At 39.2% G+C, this 25,423-nt stretch overlaps 1 protein-coding gene and 1 non-coding gene across 2 annotated transcripts in view; both read left to right on the top strand.

The window, feature by feature from the left end:
- The first annotated feature begins 413 nt into the window (after positions 1–413).
- The window catches only part of LOC124711594, a 34,820-nt gene continuing 9,810 nt past the window's right edge, over positions 414–25,423 (top strand). The window contains exons 1-3 of the mRNA XM_047241747.1: positions 414–550; positions 4,286–4,410; positions 8,744–8,998. Of these exons, the coding sequence (XP_047097703.1) occupies positions 536–550; positions 4,286–4,410; positions 8,744–8,998 (395 nt within the window). The 5' untranslated portion in view covers positions 414–535. The remainder of the gene's footprint in view (positions 551–4,285; positions 4,411–8,743; positions 8,999–25,423) is intronic.
- Trnas-cga lies at positions 5,475–5,551 on the top strand. The gene has a single exon. It is a non-coding gene; the product is annotated as a tRNA-Ser (tRNA).

Below are 25,423 nucleotides of genomic sequence, written 5' to 3'. Positions count from 1 at the left end.
ATGAGCCATGGCAATGTATATATAACGGTAAAGCGTGAACGCGTGTGTGTGCGTGCGTGCGTGTGTGTGTTTGTGAGAGAAAGAAGAGAGAGATAGACAGACAGGCAGAGAGACAGATCACAAACGTGTGCTTCATACCATTTAAATACATGTGTAGTAAATTTTGGAAATATTAATTATTAATTTTAAACATTATAACCGCACTAAGATCACTTGATTTTAAGCGACTTCAAAGAAAGTAATAATAATATTTCTCGTAAATCAAAGCCGTCGGTAGGTACCTTGTTTTGGTGGATACTTTAGGCCAGAAAAATCATAGGTTGCACTGTACAGTTTTGAGACAGTACAGTCATCGGGCAAAATTCATTTCTGGTATTCAGCGTGATTGTTTCCGCAGCGACTCTGGCAGTACCGCGTGTGTGCCCCTCACCTTCAGACCGGTCTGCCGGGAGTGGGGTCCGCCTGCAGGGTCGCCGGCAGATTATAACTTGGCGAAGTCGTCTGGTTGCGTCCACAGTGCTCGATAGCCGCAGAGATGAGCTCAAGTACGGTAAGTCGCCAGGCTACTCACTCACCTTCACTGTGAAACTTCAAACTTGTCAAACGCGTCATATCCTTCCTCTATTTCTCTCTCCCTCACTTTCTTACTCTCTCTATTTCTCCACACAGCCGCACACACATACACATAAACGCACACACACACACACACACACACACACACACACACACACACACTCACACGGGCAGGGCTTCATATCACGTTAGTCCCGCGTGAGTAAGATGTACTTGACATCAGCTCGTGACACCGAGTGAGGAATAAAGCTATATATGCTACATATATTAATGTTTTCTTTGTTATAATTGTTCTGTGGGAAATATCTTTACTCTAACGACTTCAATCGAAAAACAATGATGTTAAAATAAAGTGTTGTCTCTGGTCAGTGGTTGTTACAACAACGACGTAGAACATGTTAAACCTTTCTATCAAATTATTTGCCTTCGTATATCCATTTTTGCCATCAGTTTTGTACAATAACTTGTTATCGTTATCTTCAACAACAGACCCCCCCCCCCCCGTCCCCCACTCTCACTGCAGTCTCGACGTCGCGAAGAAATGTTTCTGCCCGTAGGCCGTTACGTCTGATGGAATTCCATTAAAAAGATCCGTGTCATCAACAGGTTCCACATCCCTCAGCGGTCAAATCCACAGAAATTTACAATACTTGCAAGGAAAGCACTTCAGCTATGACATCAAAACGATTTGAAATTTATTGATTTAAAATCTATCTGTTAAATGAAAATCTATCTGTTAAACTCTGAATTTGTGTAGTTTCTATGTTTGAAAGGCAACGAAACTACAGATTAATAGAAGAACACGTCATTAAAGAAACATTATCATCTAACTGAGAATTATACCAAGAAGATGCACATGGATGATAAATTAGGCATTACTAGCCTACAAAAATTTACTTGAAATAAGATGTTAATACATTCAATTGTAACGCACTCATATTTCTCCAAGTGGTTGCCTTTTGGTCCTACGTTCTTCCTTTAACTCGTCATCTAAGAGTAAATACGACGTTCAATGAGGTGATTAAAATACTGTTGAAGTTACCAGATCCTGAGAAAAGCCTGGAAATTATGATCACTGTTGCTTTTCATACTCGACTACTGCTGCGGGGATACAACGAAAATGGTGTGTTATGTCCTCCTGTAGCTCTTGTTTAGGTCTGTAACGAAGTGCTTTTGCGTTGCTGACCAATCTGCTGTGAGAAGTGTGCGGCGAAACTGCTGTCCAAAGGAAGAAATGAAATCGCTTGACACCGATTTAACTTTACGAACTAGCAATGTAGGCAGCTAATTTGTATCTCTTAAACGTATGAGCTGCGTACATTTGACAATGTACAGAGTAAGACTGTTGACTGTAGACGGACAGATTTTATTGCCCGGTGCTGATCTGCTGGGGATTATGTCAAGACTGGTAACTGTGGATCAGAGTGTCAGCAACGTCAGTTAATTAACAAAGGTAACGGAATAAGCAAACAATACCTAACTGAGCTGCTATTGACAAACGTTGTAAACCATAAGAATGGCAACAAGCGACTTCGCAACATCGAAGGAAAGATATTATAGGGTGGTACGACGTTCTTTCACTGAGAAAACGTTAGTCGAAGTGAACAGTCCAGACTTACTGCTATGAACTGTGAAGCTTAGTGACGGATGTGCCATACTTTTCCCGTGAGTAATCTCCTCACAGTCATTATAAATAGCAAAGTTTATGTAACTGTTCTGTGTGACTACTTTAATTTAATGAGACTTGTGTTCTCTCCAGGAGGAAACTACAGCTCTTAACACGAATATTTCATAACTCACACAACAAAACCTTCCTCGAGCTCTCCGGCTACACAGCATTTCACTGGGTGGACATATATTTTGTCCAAACCTTGAAGAGATCATCTATTACCTAAATTTTATTGTTGACTGTACTCCTATCAGCTGTAATTAAAAATTCGCACTCATAGTTTCGTGATCTAAGAACCTAGCAGGAACTGTATTGAACAATTCCACATTTTACAAAACAATATCTTACAAGTGGTCCGTAAGACCTGTTAATAACCGATTGTGATGAGCCTTGGGTTTGTTGTCTGAATGAACAGATACCATCTTCATACATATTGGTAAGGCTCACCGGCCATTTAAAAATCTTCTGTGCGGATGCACACACATTGCCCGAACTCTTACGGGATCGGTAAAGCTGCGAGTAATGAGTGTCAGGGGCAGGGGCACTACGAATACAGTGCGAGACAATAAGTTGGGAATGTGGGTCTCACGGGAGGCGTGCCAGAGATAAGTCCCTTCAGTCGCACTATCCTCTGTGTCCTCGGTGGCTCAGATGGATACCGGCACGGTAGCTCAGCGTGTTCGGTCAGAGAGATGGCTGGTTGGCCTCTGTAATAAAAAAACTGAGTGAAAGGATCAACAACGAACTTGAACGGATGCCATGTGACGTCCGCAACGACCAAACACAACGGTGAAAGAAGGAAAAAAAAGAAAAGAAAAGAGGGCCGCTCGCCCTCCGTAATAAAAAAGCTGAGTAATGGAATCAACGATCAACTTGAACGGATGTCTTGTGACGTCCGACCAGACTAAACGCAACGAACAATATCGAACAAAATGGAAAGAGAGGAAAAAAACGATGGATAGCGCGTCTTCCATGTAAGCAGGAGATCCCGGGCTCGAGTACCGGTCGGGTCACCATTTTCAACTTTCCCTGTTGACGTATATCAACGCCTGTATGCAGCTAAGGGTATTCATATCATTGTATTGATTTAACTGTAATTACATGAATGACTTTTAGCTGTAAATTCTCTGTATTTAATGCCAGGATAAGCTGTTGCTTCAGTGTGGGTGGTACAAATTCCATGTTGTCATTCTATTTGAGTGCTGTTGCAGGGATATCAAGGTCTGCTACATTTGCACTGAGTGCACCGACTTCAAACACCTATGGCCAAACGCTTCTCCAGCTACAATCAGTTGACCACTATAGATTGTGGTATAGCTGCTGGTACTGAGTCGTCTCTTCCAGCGACATTCATGTTGAACTACACTTATGGCCGACGATATGTGAAATGCAATAGATATGAATGCTATTCTATAGAGTGAATAAATGAGCCCCGTACTGGCACAATTACTGAATTGCAAATACCTTCAAAGGCAAAAAATAGTACAGCCCAAATAATGTTTCCTCTGGTTAACTTCTTAGGGTGGCGGCACACAGTCTTAAAAGACTTCATACTGATCATTGACTCAAGAAAACGTTTATTTTCGCTATAGCATTTTCGACCTTAATCGAGTGGCAGATTACACTGCATAAGACTGTGCGTAGCTCGTGTCAGGCTTAAAAAATTTTCTGGAATGCACACATCTCATCGTCGTGTCTGAGTTTTTTCCTATGTTTTACCATCTTTAACACAAATCCCAGCAGATCACCTTTCCTAGGTTGAACAAGAACAGTAGTTCTAGTATAAAGAAATACCAATTGGTGGTGTTACACATAGCAAATGCGATTCATATTAAAGACTCTGAGGGTAAAAATATAAAACAAAGTACAGTTAGTTACCTACTAATTTGAAACTTTAATCCATCAAAGTGTGACCTTATTCTGAACCTCTACCGCCAAAAATTTCGCTGTTGGTGTTATCAAATTGGTGTCATTGTTTTCGTAAATCTCTCTAAAACAGTACTTATGTGTGTATAATTCTGGTGAACCATACATGTGTTCTAGTACATCTTTGCAATTCTGGTGCTGAAAGGAGTCTGCTCAGCACCAACATCGCAGATAAAGCCAGATAAAGTTGCCATTCTTGAACAAGAGAACGATTTCAATGGCATCAACCCCTGGCGCTGGAGGTATTTATGTATTTCACTAACGTGAAAATTTACTCGTAAAAATAATAACAGTACAATTAGAATTTCATATACAAACATAATATTTTCAGAAAATAAAATTATGATAGTTCACATTTCGATTCTCACTGTGGTCCCCTAAACGAGGTAAAACTGTCTTTTATTTATATGCAAATACAGCCAAGAGACTATTTTCCACGAAATTAAAATTTTCCAATGGACACGTTATCAGCTGGGAAAGTTTCAGATTCTCTCTCTCTCTGTATCTCTCTCTCTCTGTCTCTCTCTCTATTTAGAACAAATAAATCTTATAAAAAAGGAGTTGTATATTTGCGTAACAGCGACTTTACGTCGCAAAATTCCGTATTTTGTCATTATTACTTTACAGGCAGTGGCCAGGCTAAAGAGCAATCTTCTGTAGCAAGGCTGTTATATACAGTGGAGTGGAAATACTGTATGTATTAAGAAGGACATAAAGAACTGAATACTACTTACATCCATTTTTCTGCATACCACAGAAAACAACTAATTTTCGTTGTTTATTCATCTCGTGAAGTTCCAGGATTTATAGTTACAGCTATTTTCAGATTTCTTCCTAACAATGCTTTATTTCAATTTCGATATTAGTTGAACAATTAGTGCATATATTTAGGTTCTGCATCATTGGCTAATACATACGTGAAAATTGAAACAAAAAATTACATGTTGAGAGACCATGATTCTTTCCCAGATACAGCAGTTAAACAGTTAATTAAAATTATCCAGAATGATATTTTCACTCTGCAGCGGAGTGTGCGCTGATATGAAACTTCCTGGCAGATTAAAACTGTGTGCCCGACCGAGACTCGAACTCGGGACCTTTGCCTTTCGCGAGCAAGTGCTCTACCAACTGAGCTACCGAAGCACGACTCACTGCCGGTACCCACAGCTTTACTTCTGCCAGTATCTCGTCTCCTACCTTCCAAACTTTACAGAAGTTCTCCTGCGAACCTTGCAGAACTAAAGTTTGGAAGGTAGGAGACGAGATACTGGCAGAAGTAAAGCTGTGGGTACCGGCCGTGAGTCGTGCTTCGGTAGCTCAGTTGGTAGAGCACTTGCCCGCGAAAGGCAAAGGTCCCGAGTTCGAGTCTCGGTCGGGCACGCAGTTTTAATCTGCCAGGAAGTTTCAATTAAAATTATGGTTAAAGGTAATTAATGTAATCAGTGATTCCTACACAGGACGAATCACCTAAAACTGGCACGGCAAATACAGTGCAAATGGAGAGGGCTATTGATGTGTGGTTTTCACGGAATGGATTGCTAGTCTGAGGCTGATATTGTCAGATCTTAGTAATATTTTTAGTCTATTTTTTTTGTACAAGCATACACTTTTTTAAATGGACCAGTGCCTATTGCTTTTAACAAGATAAACGTAGGGCATATTAGAATGTACGGTGTGTTTGTTGTAGGATTCGTTTACGAGATGTATTTTGAAAAGCTCCTAGACCGTCGTTTGTAGACTGCCCGTGGAAATGGAGTTCATACACCAAACAACAGCACAAGTACATACACTAGTTCTGTGCATTCTGGTTAGTAGCCTGCATCCGATCCTACGATATGGAAACAATATATGAAGACGATATACTCATTACGTATGTAATGTTCTTTCTTGTTACAACTGTCTCACTAACACAGAAAGCAGCAGTACCTTTGTGTGACCTGGTTGCATACCTGTCATAGCGGTACTACTACTCTCAGATCTCCACACAGTTTTCAGTTGTGTGTTATATATCATATTCTAAGTAACTGTGCCAGTCTCGCACAATTTCAAGAGTCTCTTTCTTGCTAACTGACTATCTGGTTGAACGTGAGGGACCTTTATTACTGTTAAGAAGGAGGACTGCATTCACACTTGGTTTAGAGGAATCGCAAAGCAGTGTCCATACCTAACTGTTGTTAACATTACCCAGCGTTCCTAGAAAACAATTGCTCAGACTCGTTGGTGCAAGAGAAAAACGTTTCAAATTCCCTCTGGCTCTTCCTACACGAAGTAACTGTAACAAACTGAGGGAGAGACTCCATCGTTGTAATCGCGAAGCCAGTGACTCAGATTATGCCTGTGACAGATCCAAGTCCCGACAAAGTTCGTGACGTATCCTTGCTTAAAACGATGAGAAGATATAGATTGTTGATGCAGATATTCGGGGCCGGACCAACACATGCTGTGCTGATTACTGCTGCTGTTTCGTTCTTACTGCTTTCAGATAACATCTCTGAAAAACTGTTCATCAGTGACCCTATTTGTTAGTGACTTAGGAGGCGGAAACGCATAAAAAGGAACTGTCCGCATGGCTTAAGAAAGATTTGGAAATTGAATAGCAAGTCCTGATTTTTTTCAGAATAACCTACACTTTGGTCAAGCAAAGATAGCAGTCAGTGGTTTGACCCTCCTGTTAGTGCCACACCATTGTTACCATAAATAGCATTGATGCTCGAGAAACCTGCAGCCGTTTATGCAAGTTACACATACATGTGTCACAACAAAGATGAGCAACGAAGGGCTTATCTCGTTATCCAGCTCTGCAGCCAAAATACATCTCACATGCCCTCTTAGCTACAGGAGAAACATAGTGCTTTTGGATTTTCACTCTATATTCCCCACATATGTAACGAAACATAAGACATGCATTTACTCACAGTGTAGGCATTTTATGCTGAAGTTTCTGACAGAATATACTCGTATATCACAAACTTCTCAATAGCATATGCTCAAAAGTGCCGTATTTACATGTCAAAGATGCAGAACCCACACAGATGAAATTCAAGATAAGCATTCATGAAATTCTTTGAAACGATTTCTAAATGCATGATCTACGTAGTAGGCCAAGCTCTTATATTGTCTTTAGTTGAAAATTTTATGCAAGAAATCCGTATTTATCAGGTCAATAAACTTTGAAAATTGATTGTAAGCGAGAGGGAAAGAATGCTCCAAGATTTCTGTAAAATACTGAAAAGATATGTTTAAGACATGGCTTAGGACGGAACAGGCGCTTATGTGACATGTTTACAAATGCCAGTTTGATAGAAAGTGGCCACATGGGTGGCGCGGTGGAGAAGTTTTAGACGTATGAGCCGCCAAGCATATAATGGCGACTTTGATACTGGGTGATATGGAAAGCTTACTCGACGTTGCATAAAGCATGGAGAGGAGTGGGATGACAACAATGGGATTAGACACTGTGAGGTGCTGTTACGCACATTATCAACATGTGTGCTGATTTCCAATTTTATTAATTACTTCTGCAAACTATGAACTGAAACGGAGAGAGTAATCAAAACATAATAGAAGAACATAATATTTTCCTGCAATGCAGTGCCTATCGTGTATATGACAGCCTTGACGCGACCACAAATTAATTTGCTAGAGGACTAACTTTGCTAGAGGCCGAGAGGAGAAGGTAACAACGTAACCGCTACTTACCGAGATAAAGCTGAAATGAAAAACGTATCCAAGACACAGAAGGTAAGGGAGAGAGCAGGTCATAAAGAGTCGTAGCAGTTTTGGCGACAGCAACTGCTAATCACGTTTAACTTTTTTAGCATCGTTAAATCTAACGTCACCTAATTCCTCTATCAGCAAGATCGACGCAATCAAGATTGAGAAACGAAGAGGTATATGTTGTTTCTCTCAGAATTTATACACCAGAATACGGTCTGTACCTGACCCTGAAAGAAAAACTCACTCCAAGAAGGTTTACACTTCCACGCCATTTCCCAGGCATACAGACGGTTTTCATTTCACAGAGTCAGTATAGTGAGAATAAGGAGGTACCAAGTCCTACGCCCCTCACGCCTGTTTAAAAAGGGGTCTACATATTTACTGTTAATTAGAAAAATTCAAGAACTCGAATGAGGCGAAACAGAAGAAAATGCCATGACCAGCTTGGATACAATATGGGTGCCGTGCGCCTTTTGTTAGTCAAAAGTTCCAAAAGATAAGTAGAAAGCTTTACCTTATAGCTCTATCTTAAAAAATAAGATCTATAAATATAGATCTATTGAGTCTCCTCACATTCCACGCTTCAACCATCAACTAAGAATGAAAAGCTGACACGAGAAATAAACTTAAAAATAACAATAAAAATTTACGTTTGTAGATATTGCTGTTCTGACTGTTTATCACATTACGTATTCCTAAAGATAATGTCGTGAAACACTCAGTGCACTCACTGTATGTATTCTAGTTGAACACTTCAACCTTCTTGAAAAAACACAAATGAAAATTCTAGTTGGACATTGTCCATTTAAAGCTACAACATCCTGATCTGAGAGTTTAAGGATACTTGTTCAATTTTAGGTCAACACTGCATGGTGTGGCAGGTGATGGCGGCACAACGCACGATGATGGTGTGGGCCAAACGCATGGTGACGGTGGGAACCAGACGCACACACCATCTGTGACAGACTGTGCGCCTGGTGCTGGATGCTGCAACGGGAGTGAGGCACTGTGTGGCACGAGGGTACACAACACGACCCAGGTGGACAACACGACCCGGGTAGACAACACAACTTGGGCAGACAACGCGACCCACGAAGACAACACGATCCTCAGGTAAAGCGGGTGGGCTGCGCCAATGAAGAAACTGAAAATGGACGTCATGTCTGTAGGTGGCAGCGAGAAACCGTTATCCAGGTGAAGACGGCTCATCACTGGTCACTGTCACCCATGCTGCAGGAGACGAGTAGCACATAGTGACATGCAGCTGCCTCTGGCTAGTGGACCACGACCGTCATACTAGGCAGGCTCACACGCTGTGTGCACGTGCATGACGCATGCAGTATGGCCTAGCTCAGAGCACTCGTGTCGAGACAGTGATCCTGCTAGCGGTAGACATTGACTGGTGAGCTGGACATTAATCTTGGCACTTTACGTCCGAGGAGAAAGGCAAATTTCAGCCACAGCTCATGTGGCTCCTAACTGGCCACACGTTGTTGAACATGAACCAAAATTTGCAACCACCCTATGAACTGAAAATTAGATTAGCTACCACTTCTGACAAAAATATGTGTAGGATGACGGGTAGCATTTGTGATCATTACAAGGGAGGCGGTGAAATAAGTAACTTAATGAAACAAAATTTATTATATAAACTCAAGGGCGAAGTAAGAAAGGTCTCACCCTGGCCAGCAAGTAAACGTTGACTGCCAGTGTAAGAGACTGGCTGACGATATTGATAAAAAGGGAAAATGGGTGAGGTAATGGTTAATGTTTGTGGAGCTGTTGGCCTGTCCTGATAGGCCGAAACGGATGTTTATGTCACGAAGCCATCCGCTTTGTATGAAGGCTACAACAGGAGATTGTATCCGCTCTGTCAAAATGCTGGACACCAACAGAGTGAAGCCGTTGTGCTCTGTACTCTAAGACCCTCCAGCGACCAGACATGTTATGTGTCTCCCACGCTCCATTCTGGTTAACATGGTGGCTTGGACACACAAGTCTATTCAGCAGAGATTCCAGAAAAGTAAGTGGCATGATGTTGAATTCAACAGCTTATACTGGACTGAACTTCATCTGTCCACATAGGTATGCTGTGGTGGCACATTGGCGCTGGCAAACTAATACTGGGGGAGTAATTGAAACACTCAATGGAAAACTAAGTTTGAAATAAAATGTTTGAAGAAATCCTGAATATCTCTAGATTGGCCAGCCACTTTGTACATTAGGACCGCCATTATATATGATTCTTTCCCCACTGCACCAACGATTCTGATGTGCTGTAAGGAAAAATAGTATATATGTGATATAGCTTTACAATGTTAATTGCTAATAATGGAGCAAGTTCATATTTCAAAGTACAGAAACAACATGACATGGAAAAATTAATTCATTCATGAATTTCATTTTTGAACCATCACATTACTGTGTTAAATCTTTCGTCATCAAAGGCCAAACATAACTAATGTCTTACATGCACTGTAACTTACAGTAATTTACTGTCCATAAGTTCCGTGTTTTATTTCTAGACGTAGTTTACTCCAGAAATATCATGTGCGATGCATGTATAAACATTAAGCAGTAGTTGTCTAGCTTGTTTTAACCCCTCACAGTACATGAAGCTTTGTTATTATTGCTTTCTCGAGGTCTTTATAATTTTTATGTTATCAGGTAATTTTATTCACTTTGCTGTCGATTATTCATGATCTCTCCCGTGAGAAAGGTAATATTTCTTTTGTCTCATTTCATGGATGCTGCACTGTGAGAACTTTAGAGAATTTTTAGGGTAACGTGGCTGTTGATGCAATATGTTTTTACTTATGTTAGTGAGACAGGGTTGTAGCCTCTCCCCGATATTATTCAATCTGTATATTGAGCAAGCAGTAAAGAAAACAAAAGAAAAGTTCGGAGTAGGTATTAATATCCATGGACAAGAAATAAAAACTTTGAGGTTCGCCGATGACATTGTAATTCTGTCAGAGACAGCAAAGGACTTGGAAGAGCATTTGAACGGAATGGACAGTGTTTTGAAAGGAGGATATAAGATGAACATCAACAAAAGCAAAACGAGGATAATGGAATGTAGTCGAATTAAGTCGGGTGATGCTGAGGGAATTAGATTAGGAAATGAGACACTTAAAGTAGTAATGGAGTTTTGCTATTTGTGGAGCAAAATAACTGATGATGGTCGAAGAAGAGAGGATATAAAATGTAGACTAGCAATGGCAAGGAAAGCGTTTTTGAAGAAGAGAAATTTGTTAACATCGAATATAGATTTAAGAGTCAGGAAGTCGTTTCTGAAAGTATTTGTATGGAGCGTAGCCATGTATGGAAGTGAAACATGGACGATAAATAGTTTGGACAAGAAGAGAATAGAAGCTTTCGTAATTTGGTGCTACAGAAGAATGTTGAAGATTAGGTGGGTAGATCACGTAACTAATGAGGAGGTAATGAATAGTATTGGGGTGAAGAGAAGTTTGTGGCACAACTTGACTAGAAGAAGGGATCGGTTGGTAGGACACATTCTGAGGCATCGAGGGATCACCAATTTAGTATTGGAGGGCAGCGTGGAGGGTAAAAATCGCAGAGGTAGACCAAAAGATGGCTACACTAAGCAGATTCAGAAGGATGTAGACTGCAGTAGGTCCTGGGAGATGAAGAAGCTTGCCCAGGATAGAGTAGCATGGAGAGCTGCATCAAACCAGTCTCAGGACTGAAGACCGCAACAACAACAACAGTGCTTACTGTCACTCAGTTCAGCTAATTAAGCATGGCACAGTGGAACAGGGTCAAACAAGATAACTTGTACTTAATTAGATGCGCTACTGGTCCTTCCATCTGAAAAATATGAACAGACAACTGATTTTAACTAACTTGCCCGTGCTCATGTATCACATGTACTGCATCGATATCGCTGAAAAAGTTTAGGCTGGGTTATCTACTAGATTGAAATTCTAATGGTAGAATGAAATAGGTGTGCCCTTATTCCAAGTTCACAGAAAATCATTATTGAGGACTAAGCCCTCAATATCGAATATTTTTATTCTAGTGCAGCATAGTCACACTGTAAAAAGTCTGTGAGTGGTCAATAAAAGATCGTCTGCTGCCTCGTCACATACTAATTATTCAGTGTACTAAACTTATGTTAAAAACTCACTCAAACCACGCATTTCCCGATGATGTTCGCCAAGAAAATGTGGCTTCATAGCACATTTGAAAAATAGATAATACCAGGAATGTTGTTACTGCCACACGGATTTCTCTCACGTCATGCAGAAAAACTCTCTTGACGAAAATATAAAAACAACATTGTAACTGAGGTTCATTAGAGGTCTCTGTATTGTGTGCAGTCGCTTCGAATAGCTCCAAAGTGTCTAACAATAATTCAGCTGTACATTTCAGTTCTACAAAACCACGTTTCTCAATAGTTCACGACCGAAAACTCACACTCTTGAGTCTATGAGAGTTTACAACGTCCATAATATAACACAATCCTTAAAATAACTGACTTTCCACTTAGTTTCAGCTACAAAAGTTTTCATCCGAAAATCATCCTGCGGTCTGACTGGGAATATATGACCAAAGAAGCGAGTCTCATAATTATGTTGCAATCTGAATAGGCTAGTTAACCCACCCAATCCAAGGTACAATTTTCTAGCTGATTTCATTGAGATCTCAGACCCCAAAACTAATTTCCTTAATTTCCGATTGTCAGAATATAGCAACGCGTAACATTTTAATTCAGGTTAACACAGAAGGTACCTAACTACAGACCAAACCCCAATCCTCCAATGACGTAACAAAGGAGACCATATTTTAATGAGTTACAAAATCAAACCTCTCCCCTACGTAAGTTTCTATGATTTTTAGTAATTAACTTAATATGTTCCTGATTAAAACATCTGAATCCATTATTGTGATCCAAATTTAATGTCTTTCATGCAAATGATACAGTAACTGAAAGATTCTACATATTTTTTTACAAAAAATGCTATGGTTTCAGTTAACTGATGTGTAATTTGAATGGTAAAACTCTTCTTAGGGTCAATATCTACATCTCCCATCCAATTTAGTACGGTACATCAGAACTCGAAATTATGTGCATAATTCTTCAGTTGGCATTGCTTTAAAGAAAACATACTCAGCTAACTGCTGTCGTATTTGGTCAATATGACATTCTACACACTGGGAGTATAAAATTTAAATAAAATAGTCATCATAGCACATAACCCACAAATGTTATAAACTGCAGAAAATATTTTGGATTTTACTAAGGGCTCTCCTCTGTTATGTCACCCAATAACTGTTCAGTTCTCTCAGGAGCTATGTCATACGAATACAATAAGGTTCTATTTGCTGCTCGCACAAGCCTTCCAGCAAATTGTCGCTTCAAATATATACGCTCGTACTTACACAGCTCTATTCACGTATTCACGTACATCCTAATTTTATAGTGATGTACACACAGCATAGCTCACCACCTTCACAGTATTATCAAAGTATGCAGATTATAAGGATAAAGGCGTTGCACTTGACATTGTTTTACACCTATCTCCACCGATACTGATATACAATTGTTGACTTTTCCTAAATGTTAGCATCAAGATACTTATACTCGCTGTTGATGCATTCATAAAAGCCTTCGACAAAGCATAATGCGTCACCGAATATGAGGACTATGACTTGCCTGTCTAGCTAGTATGACTCTGCTACATATGTTTTAGATTATAAGAAATGAAAAGCACCAGTTCGCTTTTGTTCTACAATATCACTTTTATTATGTTAACCGGTTTTAGGCTTACAAGGCCATCTTCAGATATTTACTGAGTATTGTCACCAAAGAAGTTACAATGTTCGCAAACAACATTGGAAGAGAAGTAACATGTCTAGACTGAAGTAGAAACATACAGTAAGTAACATCTTTGACAGTTTGGCGGTAATGCAATGAAAAAGTAAAAATTAAACAGTAAATAAATAACAATGGTGTAGACAGGAAAATCTTTAACACAAAAAAGTAACAGCATGCCCACATAAGAGTTTCTATTAATAAACAAAACTAATAAATTAAAATAAAATTAGTAGTAGACAAGCCTACATCAGGAGGTATGAAACATGGATAGTGATACACCAACCTATTAAAAGAAGAGACATCACTGTAACTAGAGAATACGTATGGAACTTAAGCAATGTCAGTAAGATAAACAAAAATAAATAAATGCAGGAAAATGGAGGCGTTTGAGGGAACCTACAGTTAATGCAATCTTTGAGAGTATGCTGGTACTACATTTTAACATTAACTTTATATTCAAAATAGTGTCTATGTAACAGTATGCATTAAATAAATGAACAAAGTGAAATATGAACAATATTTGATGAGACAACTACAAGAGGTGTTACCTTTGTTTGCTAGGTGAAGTACACTGAACACTGGCTGGTAGCTGTGACTCTCACTCAGTACATGCTCAGGAAATACGGAGTCAGAATTCTGCAACCTCCAGCTGCGTTCATGTTCAGCCAGCCTAGTTGCTATGTCTCTGTCTGACTGACCTATGAAAAATTTGTCATAATCGGAACAGGTGATTTTGTATACCCGACTGTTGGCTAATAACTGGATCTTATCTTCGCTATTGAAACACACTAGGCTGTTGTGTTCCTCACATAGTACGAAAGCCTACAAGTGTAAACGTCTTTGGATATCTTCAGTTACATATACCTACGTCTTCATACCTAAATTACTATCAGTGATTAAAAATTATCGTGCATTGATCTGATTACCGTATTTTCCTGATATGTGGTAGTGCAATTGCTTTCATTTAAACTAACTGTATGTCTACGATTTTATACATTCGGGCAATACAGTAAAAGATGAAAACATCGAAAACAGCTTAATTTCATTTATAAATAATAAATCTAGAATTTACAAGAAGCATAAGGTTCTAAGGCTCCCTATCTTTCTAACAGCAATCAATCTGTAATGATCAGATACTACGTGTCAGTAGTTAAAGTTCCATTTTCAAATCTCACTTGATAGAACCACTGCTCAAAATTACGTCAAATCTGAAAGCGTATTATTAACGCGGGTAACAATAAACAAAACTTACACCTATGATGGCGCTGTATGTGCCAGAATGGGCATGTCACACAGACGTGTGGCAGACGGCTGTTCTTCAGTGTACGTCTGAAACGAAGGCTGTAGAAGTTCCGGACCGGCAAGGTTATGAAAAAAAAAAGACGTTGGTCCGATGTCTACTAAGGGTCTAGAGAAAACGATCATAAAATTCGAAAACACAGATTCTTCTGAAGTGCAACTTGGCAGAGGGAGGAATGCAGTGGATTCGATGTCTGTCGAAGATGTGGAAACAGCATTGCAGAAGCGTCGATCGGTAGTGTGCAGAAACGCAGTGGACTGGTGAATTCGCGAGGGTTGGACAGGCCTGCGAGCGCGATGCATAAAATCCTACGAAACACCTTGAATTCCTGTCCGTACGAAATCTCCCATGTAAAGGAGTTGCTTCCTAGTGACAAAATTTCGCTCTGGCATTTATTCCTCACGTGGAATGTGGACGATAAATGGCCTTGGAACATTCTGTGGAGAGACTAAGCCCATTTCTATGTCCAACGGCATTTCAGTATGCAAAATTGCAGTATATGGTCTACGGAAAATCTGCACGCTCATCAACCGGCGTCACTTCATTCTGCAAAGCTGACTTTGTGGCGCAGGTGGGCGGCGTTGTTTCTCGTCGTACAGTGTACTTTCTAGGAGATAAATACCGAAGGTCCTGTTATCTGTCCCACCACTGATAGACGCTATGAGAGTCTTTCGTGGAAAAATGTCATCTCAACCTTTCAACAGCGTGGAAGATGGCGCTCCTTCGGACATTTCACAGGCAGTGAACTGGTTGCTGTAGAGGAATTTCGGATATGCTGTAATTATCAGTTGTCATTTCCCTAGGGCGTGGCCGTCCATACCAGCTATTCTTAATCTGTCTGACCTGTGTGATGTTTCGCTGTGGGGCTACCTCAAAGGTGCTGAGTTCAGTGCTCCAATCACGAACGCAGCCGAATAGAAGGCACACATTGCGCAATGCATATTCAAAGTAACCCCGAGACATTCCGATCAGATGTGGTAAATGCTGTTTCTTCCTAAAAAGGTTGGACACCATATCAACAAGTCTTGCGCCTGTCTCACGAAGATTAGAAATCAATGTCATTTTGTATTTTGATTTTTATGTGGTTCTTGGCCTCAGAACAATTAAAGGCCGATTTTTCCCATCCGGTTGACGTCTTCCTTAGCAGCGACTCTCTTTCTACAGAGTTTTGAAAATTGAATTAATTGTGTTTACTCTGTATATGCTCATTTGACTTCGAAACAGAATACTTCACGAAGGAAGGATACAGTGAATAGCATCAAGTGATCCACTACCCAAAACTAACCTAAACATTTTCCTTGTACATAAGGTTGTATTGTTGTTCTTATTATTTATTGAACTTAAACGCAGTACCATGTCTGTTTCCGTTTTGGCATCGAAGAACTGTATCTACCTGATGTAAATATTGGGTAATGGGAAAATAATGTCGTTTAAAATTAATGCTGATTTTCTGCACATAATTTTTGACACCGTCTACAAACTGTTCACTTAAACATCATCAAACTAATATAAATTTCTAAATAGCCATAATACCATCAAAATAATAGAAAGAACCTTGTTTTTGTTGTCAGATTTGCCTTTAGGATAACAGCGGATGAATTTGTTCGTTTTTCTCATTTCATTTGCAGCTTTATGGAAAGCTTACCAGCCGGCCGGTGTGGCCGTGCGGTTAAAGGCGCTTCAGTCTGGAGCCGCGTGACCACTACGGTCGCAGGTTCGAATCCTGCCTCGGGCATGGATGTGTGTGATGTCCTTAGGTTAGTTAGGTTTAATTAGTTCTAAATTCTAGGCGACTGATGACCTCAGAAGTTAAGTCGCATGGTGCTCAGAGCCATTTGAACCATTTGAAAGCTTACCTTGGAGGTAATCCATTCTCCATTTCATTTGGCATATGAGACACACATTTGCAGTACAGTTTTGAATGTGTTGGGGACTCAAAGATGATTATTTCTTTAAAAACAATGCCTCTGTTCTTTTCCTTTATTTCACGTCTATGGTTACAAATTCTTAGGTCCTGAGACTACCGGTTTAGTCAGAAATGACCATCTTCTGATCTGCAGAAAAATATGGGAAAACACAAATGCAACTATCAGATTGTCTACAGCTTAAAACAATAAAATAGACCATAATGAAAAGCGTTACTGACATGTACACTGTTGCGCTTTAAATATGACGAGGTATAACTGTCTTATAAAAACTTGTCCTAATATACTGGAACCATAGTGGTATCGTCAAATTCTGAACACAAAATCATCGCCAGCATTGTCAAACATCTATAAATACTAATATACACAAGAGTCATCTTGTCAGCAGCACTACTGTTCAAAACAAACTGCCTTACAGTAGCCGCAAAATGTTTGTGTTGCAAATTAGCCAGATGTCGCTGTTGTTGGCGTACACACATTCTTCAATGATAATTGTACGATATAAAATAAAAATGGGGGTACAATCAGAAAAGTCTATAGTGGACTTATAAGGTGTATTAAGGCATTACAGTAACATAAAACACTGAAATAAAGCACGGCAAATAGTAGATTGCTCTGCTCTTGTTGCCTTATATCGCGTAGTTGCCAGTCCCTACACTGATTTAATGTTCTACGTATCCTTTTATCCTGTGGCGATCTTCACGTTTCATGTTTAATTGAAAGCATTTCTTTTCGTGGTACCAATATGCACTAGCCCACAATTAAAAGTAAAGTTGTATACACCGCATGCATCCAACGAATGCCATATAGCTTTTGCTGTTCTTAAATGTTCTTTTATCTTCCCAGTTGGTGTGAAAGTAGTTTCAAGCCCATAAATTCCTAACGTATTAGCAATGCGATCTGTAATCTTACTAATAAACTGAAGAAAAGCTTGCCGATGCGTGGCTGCTGTTCCTCGTTCATCCTGATTTTCTCCCCAGGGCTAAGAGCTGGAACTATCTCCTCGTTTGCATAAACATTCTTCTTAACGGTCGACTGTAAGTGGTTAACCTCGCTTGTAAATAAAACGGGTCATAAATTTGTCTCCCTATCTCCCCTAAAGTTTTATAACACCTTGTTCTGTTCTGGGGTGATGATTAGAATCTTTATGAAACCAACAACAGGTATGCCTGGCATTTCTATTCACTTTATGAGTAAGAGCACGTATTCCGCACTCAGAGTTGAAATGTGAAGTAAAGTTCCATAGATCGATCATAGACTGTCAGCCCAGAAGTTTTAAGTGAAGTTAATACCAACAAAGCCTACACTGAGTGAGCAATTTCTCTGTTACGAACATGACTTTTCTGTTACGAAGATCGGGTATTTTATTCTTCAAATGCACTTACAATTTTCATTTTTGTTCAGAGATTCTCCACTTCTTCCACAAATTTTTGACATACAGATTACAGTAAATCAACAACGCTCATAAATTACAGTTTCCTCTAAAACTTATTTTGAGAAATAAGGCCTGAATGGTTTTCACATTTCTATTAACACCACAGTCTTTACAAAAATATTCTTGACTTCTCCACCGTTTCTACAGATGTAGAACTTATTTTCATCTACAAAAATTGTTTGTATATGGACCACGAGTACTACGGAAGAGTTTCGTTTTATTTCCATGTTCATTCCTCCATTATAATGCAAAATATTGTTCTCTCTGTCCTTTATCTATCTTTATAAAATTCTTATAATTTTTTGTGCACGGTTCTTAGTAAACACTCCTTATCAATAACACAGGCCAACGAAAAATTTGTTCCGAAAAGTTTTTTTTGACTTTGATAGCTGATTTTTATGAGCTGAATCCAAATCCAGCCTTAGGTTTTTTGTATCACCAATAGTTTTCGAGCAATACGCTTTTTATGATATAGTATAAAATCCTATGCTATACTGCAAATGGGGAAATTAATGAAACGGTTTGTTACAACATAAGCCAGGTTTGTATTTACAGTAAGCTACGTAAAACAATGATATGGGTTAATAGAGGTATCACTTGTCAGCTGCAATTGGTTTGCATTTTCTTTCTCTTTTTCCTTTGGCCCTTCTTGTGTAGCTTTTTATATGATGTATTGCTTGCTGAACTTTTTGGCGAAGTGACCAACTGTAGTCCCCAATCATGTTGGTGTTGCAGTGGCCTTGGTATCGTTCCCGCATTACTTTAATGTCCTGGTGAAAACGCTCTCCCTGCTCTTCACTAACGTCTCCCATATTGTCCAGGAAGTAATCAAGGTGATTGTTCCAAAAGTGAACTTTCAGGCTCATTAAACACCGTGAAGTTTTAAACTTCTTTAACATTGTTGCTAAAACAGAAACAAATTCTGGGTCTTTTTCATGTCCTAAGAACTTTGTAACGACCTGCTTGAATGATACCCATGCTTCTTTCTCATATAAGCTCATTGTGAATTCAAAGTTAACAACAAACATCAATTTTCTAATGTCAAGTCCGACAATGACGCCTTCTTTTAGTTTAGCTTCTGAAAGGTGTGGAAACTTTTGGCAGAGGTGCTTAAAACATGGTCCATCTTTAGACTAAGCCTTTACAAACTGTTTCATTAGGCCTAACTTTATATGTAGGGGTGGTAAGATTACGTTTTTTTGGATCTACAAGGTTTTCGCATAGAATGTTCTTCTCACCAAGTTTTAAAGACTCCCTCACAGGCCAGTTCTTTCTGCACCAGTGTTGATCCCTAGCCGTACTGGCCCATTCACACAAGAAACATGGAAATTTGGTAAAGCCACCTTGCTGACCAAGGAGCAGGCATGTTACTTTTAGATCGCCACACATCATCCAACCATGAGAAGAATATCTTATTTTATTTAGCACTATTTCTAGGTTTTCGTAGCTTTCTTTCATACGTACAGAATGTCCAACAGGTATAGATGCATACATGTCACCATTGTGTAGTAGAACAGCCTTTAAGCTAGTTTTGGATGAATCAATAAACAGCCTCCACTCATTCATCAGACTGGGAATGTCTGAGCAGCACACTAAATCACCTTCTTGTTGAAAAAACTTGGAAAATTGCTGCTCTCACTTTCTATACATGTATATGCAGGTTCCAACAGGCAATAAGTTCTTTTCTTTTAATCTAGAGCGAAGGAGTTCAGCTTTCTCTTTCGTTAAGATCAGGTCCCTAACCAAATCATTAAGCTCGGTCAGAGTAAACAATTTGTGCTCTAGACTTTCTGTAGTACAATGAAATTCGTCATCATCTGGTTCATCTAAATCGAATCACACATCAGAAAATACTTCTGTTGGAATAAAATTTAAATCATCTGGTAGTTCAGGAATTTGCTAATCTACACCATGCTCTATTGATCAGATGGTGGACTGAAGGTTAGGGCAGCTTATTACCTTCTTGGTTTCCGAATTATGACCAGATATTTCAACACTGCAAAAGCAGCAATCATTGGAATGATTTCTTGGCTCCCTCCATATCATAGAAACACCAATTTTCTCAGATCTTCAACACACACATAACATACCATACGCGGCACCTAAGATTTATCTTGATCACCAAGCTTAGGTCCAAATTATGATAGATAAACCGTTTCCACGAAGTCTGTAATGTTTCTTTGGCGTTTTTGAATCACCAATTCACCACAAATACAACAAAGACAGACAGCAGAGTTTTTACAACCACGATTAGACATTGTACTGAGCACATGCACAGAAAACGTTAAAGCGACGTTTGGCTGACAGTAAACCGAACACTATCTGTTAAAACAAAAATATAATCGACCTTTTTTGCTAGAAAATGTTTTTCAGCAGTGCTACCAACGTCACCTGCATTCATTACACCTCCTTTTTAAATTATTTAAATTACATAGAAGCTGTTAAATTCTTTAAAATATCGCTTAATTTAGTAAATTTAACTGTGGAATGTGAAGAAATGGTGAGTGATACAGTTTTTTTAAGAATCATATTTGGATTTCCCACCCTAAAAATCGTAAGAATAAGGTATTTTCAGCAAAAAAAGTTTTACCATCGTTGGCCTGTGCAATTAATATAATAAATTAATACTAAGAGTTCAATACGATATTAACTGTATTGTACGATCTTCAGTAGTGTGATGGAATTTTATTTTTGGTGAATACTTGATAGTGCATTATCCTTCAATGCATTTGCGACCCTATTGAACGACTGTCTTCCTATAATACAATTAAAGACATTGGACCCACTATCTGAACTGAAATCACTCCTTGCTGTTTCAATCAAAACAGTATTACTACATCATCTAATATTACTCCTTGTAAAAATTTATATTGCATCATCTAATTTGGTCCCTTGTAAGCATATATTTGGTTGAAGCACTGCTGCTTTCTATTTCATTTCTCTGTTGTAAAAAGAAAAGAATATATATTCCTGACACCACTCGGGTTGATACCATTCTTCTCTGAAATTATTTTTAATAATCGTCTAGGCAGTGTCGTTTTTCCCATAACCGTCTTCTTTTCAATATGTGTAGGTATTTCCGACAAACTACTTTAAAGATGACATTACTTTAAGTGAGACTCTGTATTTGCCTGATGCGAAGATTACTTAAGCTGCTATTACCGAATTTCAAGTAATGTATCTACAAGTTTAACTTAATATGGTGTCCAAAATACAGCCAGGGCAAATAATTGCCTATGTGTGTGTTTATAAGCGCACAAATTAATAGGTATAGGTTAAAGGACCATATAGTGAACATTGTCATTGAATGTCTATACAACTAATTTAGCCAATGGTGGTTCAAGTAAACAACGTTTTATGTAGATCACAGTTTTTGTGGAAAAATTGTCAGCTTTCAAGGAATAATAAAAGACTGTGGCATAACTTGAAAAATTCTCTTTTATGAAACTACCTTCAAGTGTGCAGTTAACCTAACATCACCAGTACTGGGAAATTCCACACTGTTCCACAGTTATTAATCTGTCTTCAACTAAGTTCCTCCTATGCTCTTTCTTTTTCTTTACTGAAAATGCAGCATATTTTCTTGTTCGTAAATTCTAGTCCCATTTTACTTAGCACAGTTGATGCTCCCCATATCTCTCTCTATTTCAAGTACATAAAGGAATACATCTGTTTGTAACCTGAACCAGACCTTCTCTACCTGATTGCCTCAGTTCGTGTGCTTCTGAATAGAACACATTCTAAAGAGCATGTTAGCTTTAGTGTCTTGTAACACATTTTATATACCTACAATCACAACAAGAAATGGAAAGATGATACAGACAAACTCAAATAATGTGTTCATATCAAATTAATGTTTAAGCACACTATCATGTCATCATACAAAAATATTTATTAAAGAGAGTGTTCTCATTCAGATTTAATCTCTTTATTCATGTTAAAACTATAATAAACAACTCACAAAGTAATTTTTCAGCCATCTTTGGGAAATATGAAATCTGTTTTCATGACATAATCTTTATCTGAATAATTTAATGGTCGCTGATATTTCTTCATGTGTTGCATTGCTCAGAAAATCCTCATATGCTTACCTTAACTTCTTGCACCACTGTGTCTTGATCAGAATCAGTTATTTTGACGACTTAATTTTTGATAATATGATCAGTTTTACACCTGATTTTTTAGGGTTATGCTTTTGCTTTATTTCCTTCATTTCATATACTGAATCCATGACAATGATAAGACTCTTTTAGCACAGGTTCTTATATTTTGTGCTCTTTTGTTAAGTAATATTTGGGAACGGTAGCATCAAGGACACACACATATCTACTCTGGTAAAGTGGGCTCTCAAAGTTGCTTGATGGCACCGTTAAGTTGAAGGTGTTTTGGAAATCTTTAGCATGTAACTCGAAGAAGTTATTAGTTTGCTAGTTGGACAGGTCTCTTTAAAATTATATGCATCATCGTGGTTGTCAAATATATAGGTTACTATTAAATTTATTGACGTGTGAGGTTGTAGAAGGGCACGTTTTTCAGATGTATCTTTCACTACGAAGGATCCCAATGCTGTTTTAAGAACAGATACATAGTGCATCACCTTACAAGATTTTATCATGTGATCTACATGTAAATTTCTTTCATGTTTGTCATACACACCATTTGAATGCTAGTGTATAGACATGTTCCTGTTTGTTAGTTATAACTGTTTAACAAATTCACTGTATTACTTATTTTTCTTGTTACTTAGCAAACTTTTGTTTTATGAACAACAGTTTAATAAAAGATATGACAGCAGCAGATATTTTGCATCCCTCAAGTACCATTATTCTTAAGCCTATACTCCTGTCCACAGCAGCCATTATCTTTCAACGTGATATCACATAACTTCGATCGCCTATTTTATGATCCCTGATAAAAAGAGCATTTCGGCAGTTCATTTTCTATTGTCTGGATTCTCTTGGAAAAAGCAACTTATTCCATAGCAGTACATGACTTTATAAGGGCCAGGACACAAGAAGATGCTACATGGAAGACATGTATTTTTAAGATAGTGCTCGTAATTGCGCGGAACCCTTTTCTTTGCTAGAAGAAGCGAATTACATGAGACTTCAGAATCATTAACTGGAAATTGCAGCTACTAAATGTAATCGTCAAAACTTAAATTACCTCTTGGTAGTTTACACTGATAAAGCAAGCTTAAGTGATCTGCCTATTAGCGTGGATCACTTGAAATGGCATGTCAGTGCTAAATAGCAGAGATCTATAGCTGAGGGAGTCTGGTGGCACACTGTTTTCAAGCAGTATCAGTCTTCTCTTCAATTTTTTCTAGTACAGTCGATTTTAATGTCTTCCATCTCCCACTTCTTTGCAGTCTGATGGAAGTCTGAAAATAAGTCAGTGTATCGTATTACGATGGTGCACACAGACTCCACATCCCTAAGTGCTACATGTGCATCTACATCTACTGCGATACATTTAAGTGCATGGCAGAGGGATCATCGAAGCAAGTGCAGGAGGGTCATCGAAGCATGTTAACAGTTCTCTATTATCCAAATCTCATTTAGCAAGCAGAAATGACGAACAATTGTATCTTTCCGTGTGAAGTCTGATTTCCCTCATTTCATCACAGTGATCGTTTCTCCCTATGCTGGTCGGTGTCGGTAAAATATTTTCGCATTCGGAGTAGAAAGGTAGTGATAGGAGTTTCGTGAGAAGCTTCCTCCGCTGTGAAATACGCCTTTGTTTCAGTGCTGTCCATCGCAAATTCTGTATCATTTCTGAGATGTCCATCGCAAATTCTGTACCATTTCTGTGACTATGTTACTATTTACGGCCCATAATAACCAAAATATTCCCCATTGTCAATAAACTTTCGATGCGAACATTCTGTACTGTGCAAGGGACCATGGGGGAGAGGGGAGGGGGCGAGTGTTGAAGGATGCTTGGATTTTTAAACAGATCCATGAAAGTGGCCAAAATAATTATCCGCAAAGATTTTATAGACATTGGATGCGAAAGGCTGTTGCTTGAAATTAGAGGGGAAAGTTGAAAATTTGTGCTGATCTGGGTTAGAACCTGGGAGTCCTTCTCATTGGGCAGATGCTCTGACCATTCCGTCAACCAGACACAGTGATCTTCGCAACTGCACGGACTACCGTAGCACGCCTTCCGTCACACCCAAGTTCTCAGCTTATCCACACACAACAAATACAGTACCCCTTGCCCATTATCCTCATTACACGCTGCGTTCCGCCTATTCCCGTACGAGCCTGGTATGCATCCTTACTGAAGAGGGCGTTGGCCTTCTCGCCTTTACATATATGAAAATCGCTCTCTTTATCTGACAGAATTAAGTTGTTGCCCTCCAAAATATTGGGCATGGAATTCGTTGCCTAAGAAACTAAAGAAGAAGTCTAATTAACTCTGTTAATACATTAAAATGCATAGTACGAGGTTTGGCAAGCTTAGACACTGATAAGTAATTCCTTCGTAAGTCAAGGTTTAGGATTTTGAGTGTACCACAAAAGAACGCATATCTGGATAGACGATCATATTCGCGTAAGTTGTACCATCATTCCAAAACGTTTAAAGACAAAAATACACTCCTGGAAATGGAAAAAAGAACACATTGACACCGATGTGTCAGACCCACCATACTTGCTCCGGACACTGCGAGAGGGCTGTACAAGCAATGATCACACGCACGGCACAGCGGACACACCAGGAACCGCGGTGTTGGCCGTCGAATGGCGCTAGCTGCGCAGCATTTGTGCACCGCCGCCGTCAGTGTCAGCCAGTTTGCCGTGGCATACGGAGCTCCATCGCAGTCTTTAACACTGGTAGCATGCCGCGACAGCGTGGACGTGAACCGTATGTGCAGTTGACGGACTTTGAGCGAGGGCGTATAGTGGGCATGCGGGAGGCCGGGTGGACGTACCGCCGAATTGCTCAACACGTGGGGCGTGAGGTCTCCACAGTACATCGATGTTGTCGCCAGTGGTCGGCGGAAGGTGCACGTGCCCGTCGACCTGGG

The sequence above is a fragment of the Schistocerca piceifrons genome, chromosome 8 (assembly GCF_021461385.2).
Source record: "Schistocerca piceifrons isolate TAMUIC-IGC-003096 chromosome 8, iqSchPice1.1, whole genome shotgun sequence".
Lineage (NCBI taxonomy): Eukaryota > Metazoa > Arthropoda > Insecta > Orthoptera > Acrididae > Schistocerca > Schistocerca piceifrons.
Note: the sequence above shows the minus strand (reverse complement) of the source record. Positions and strands in the feature narration are given on the sequence as shown.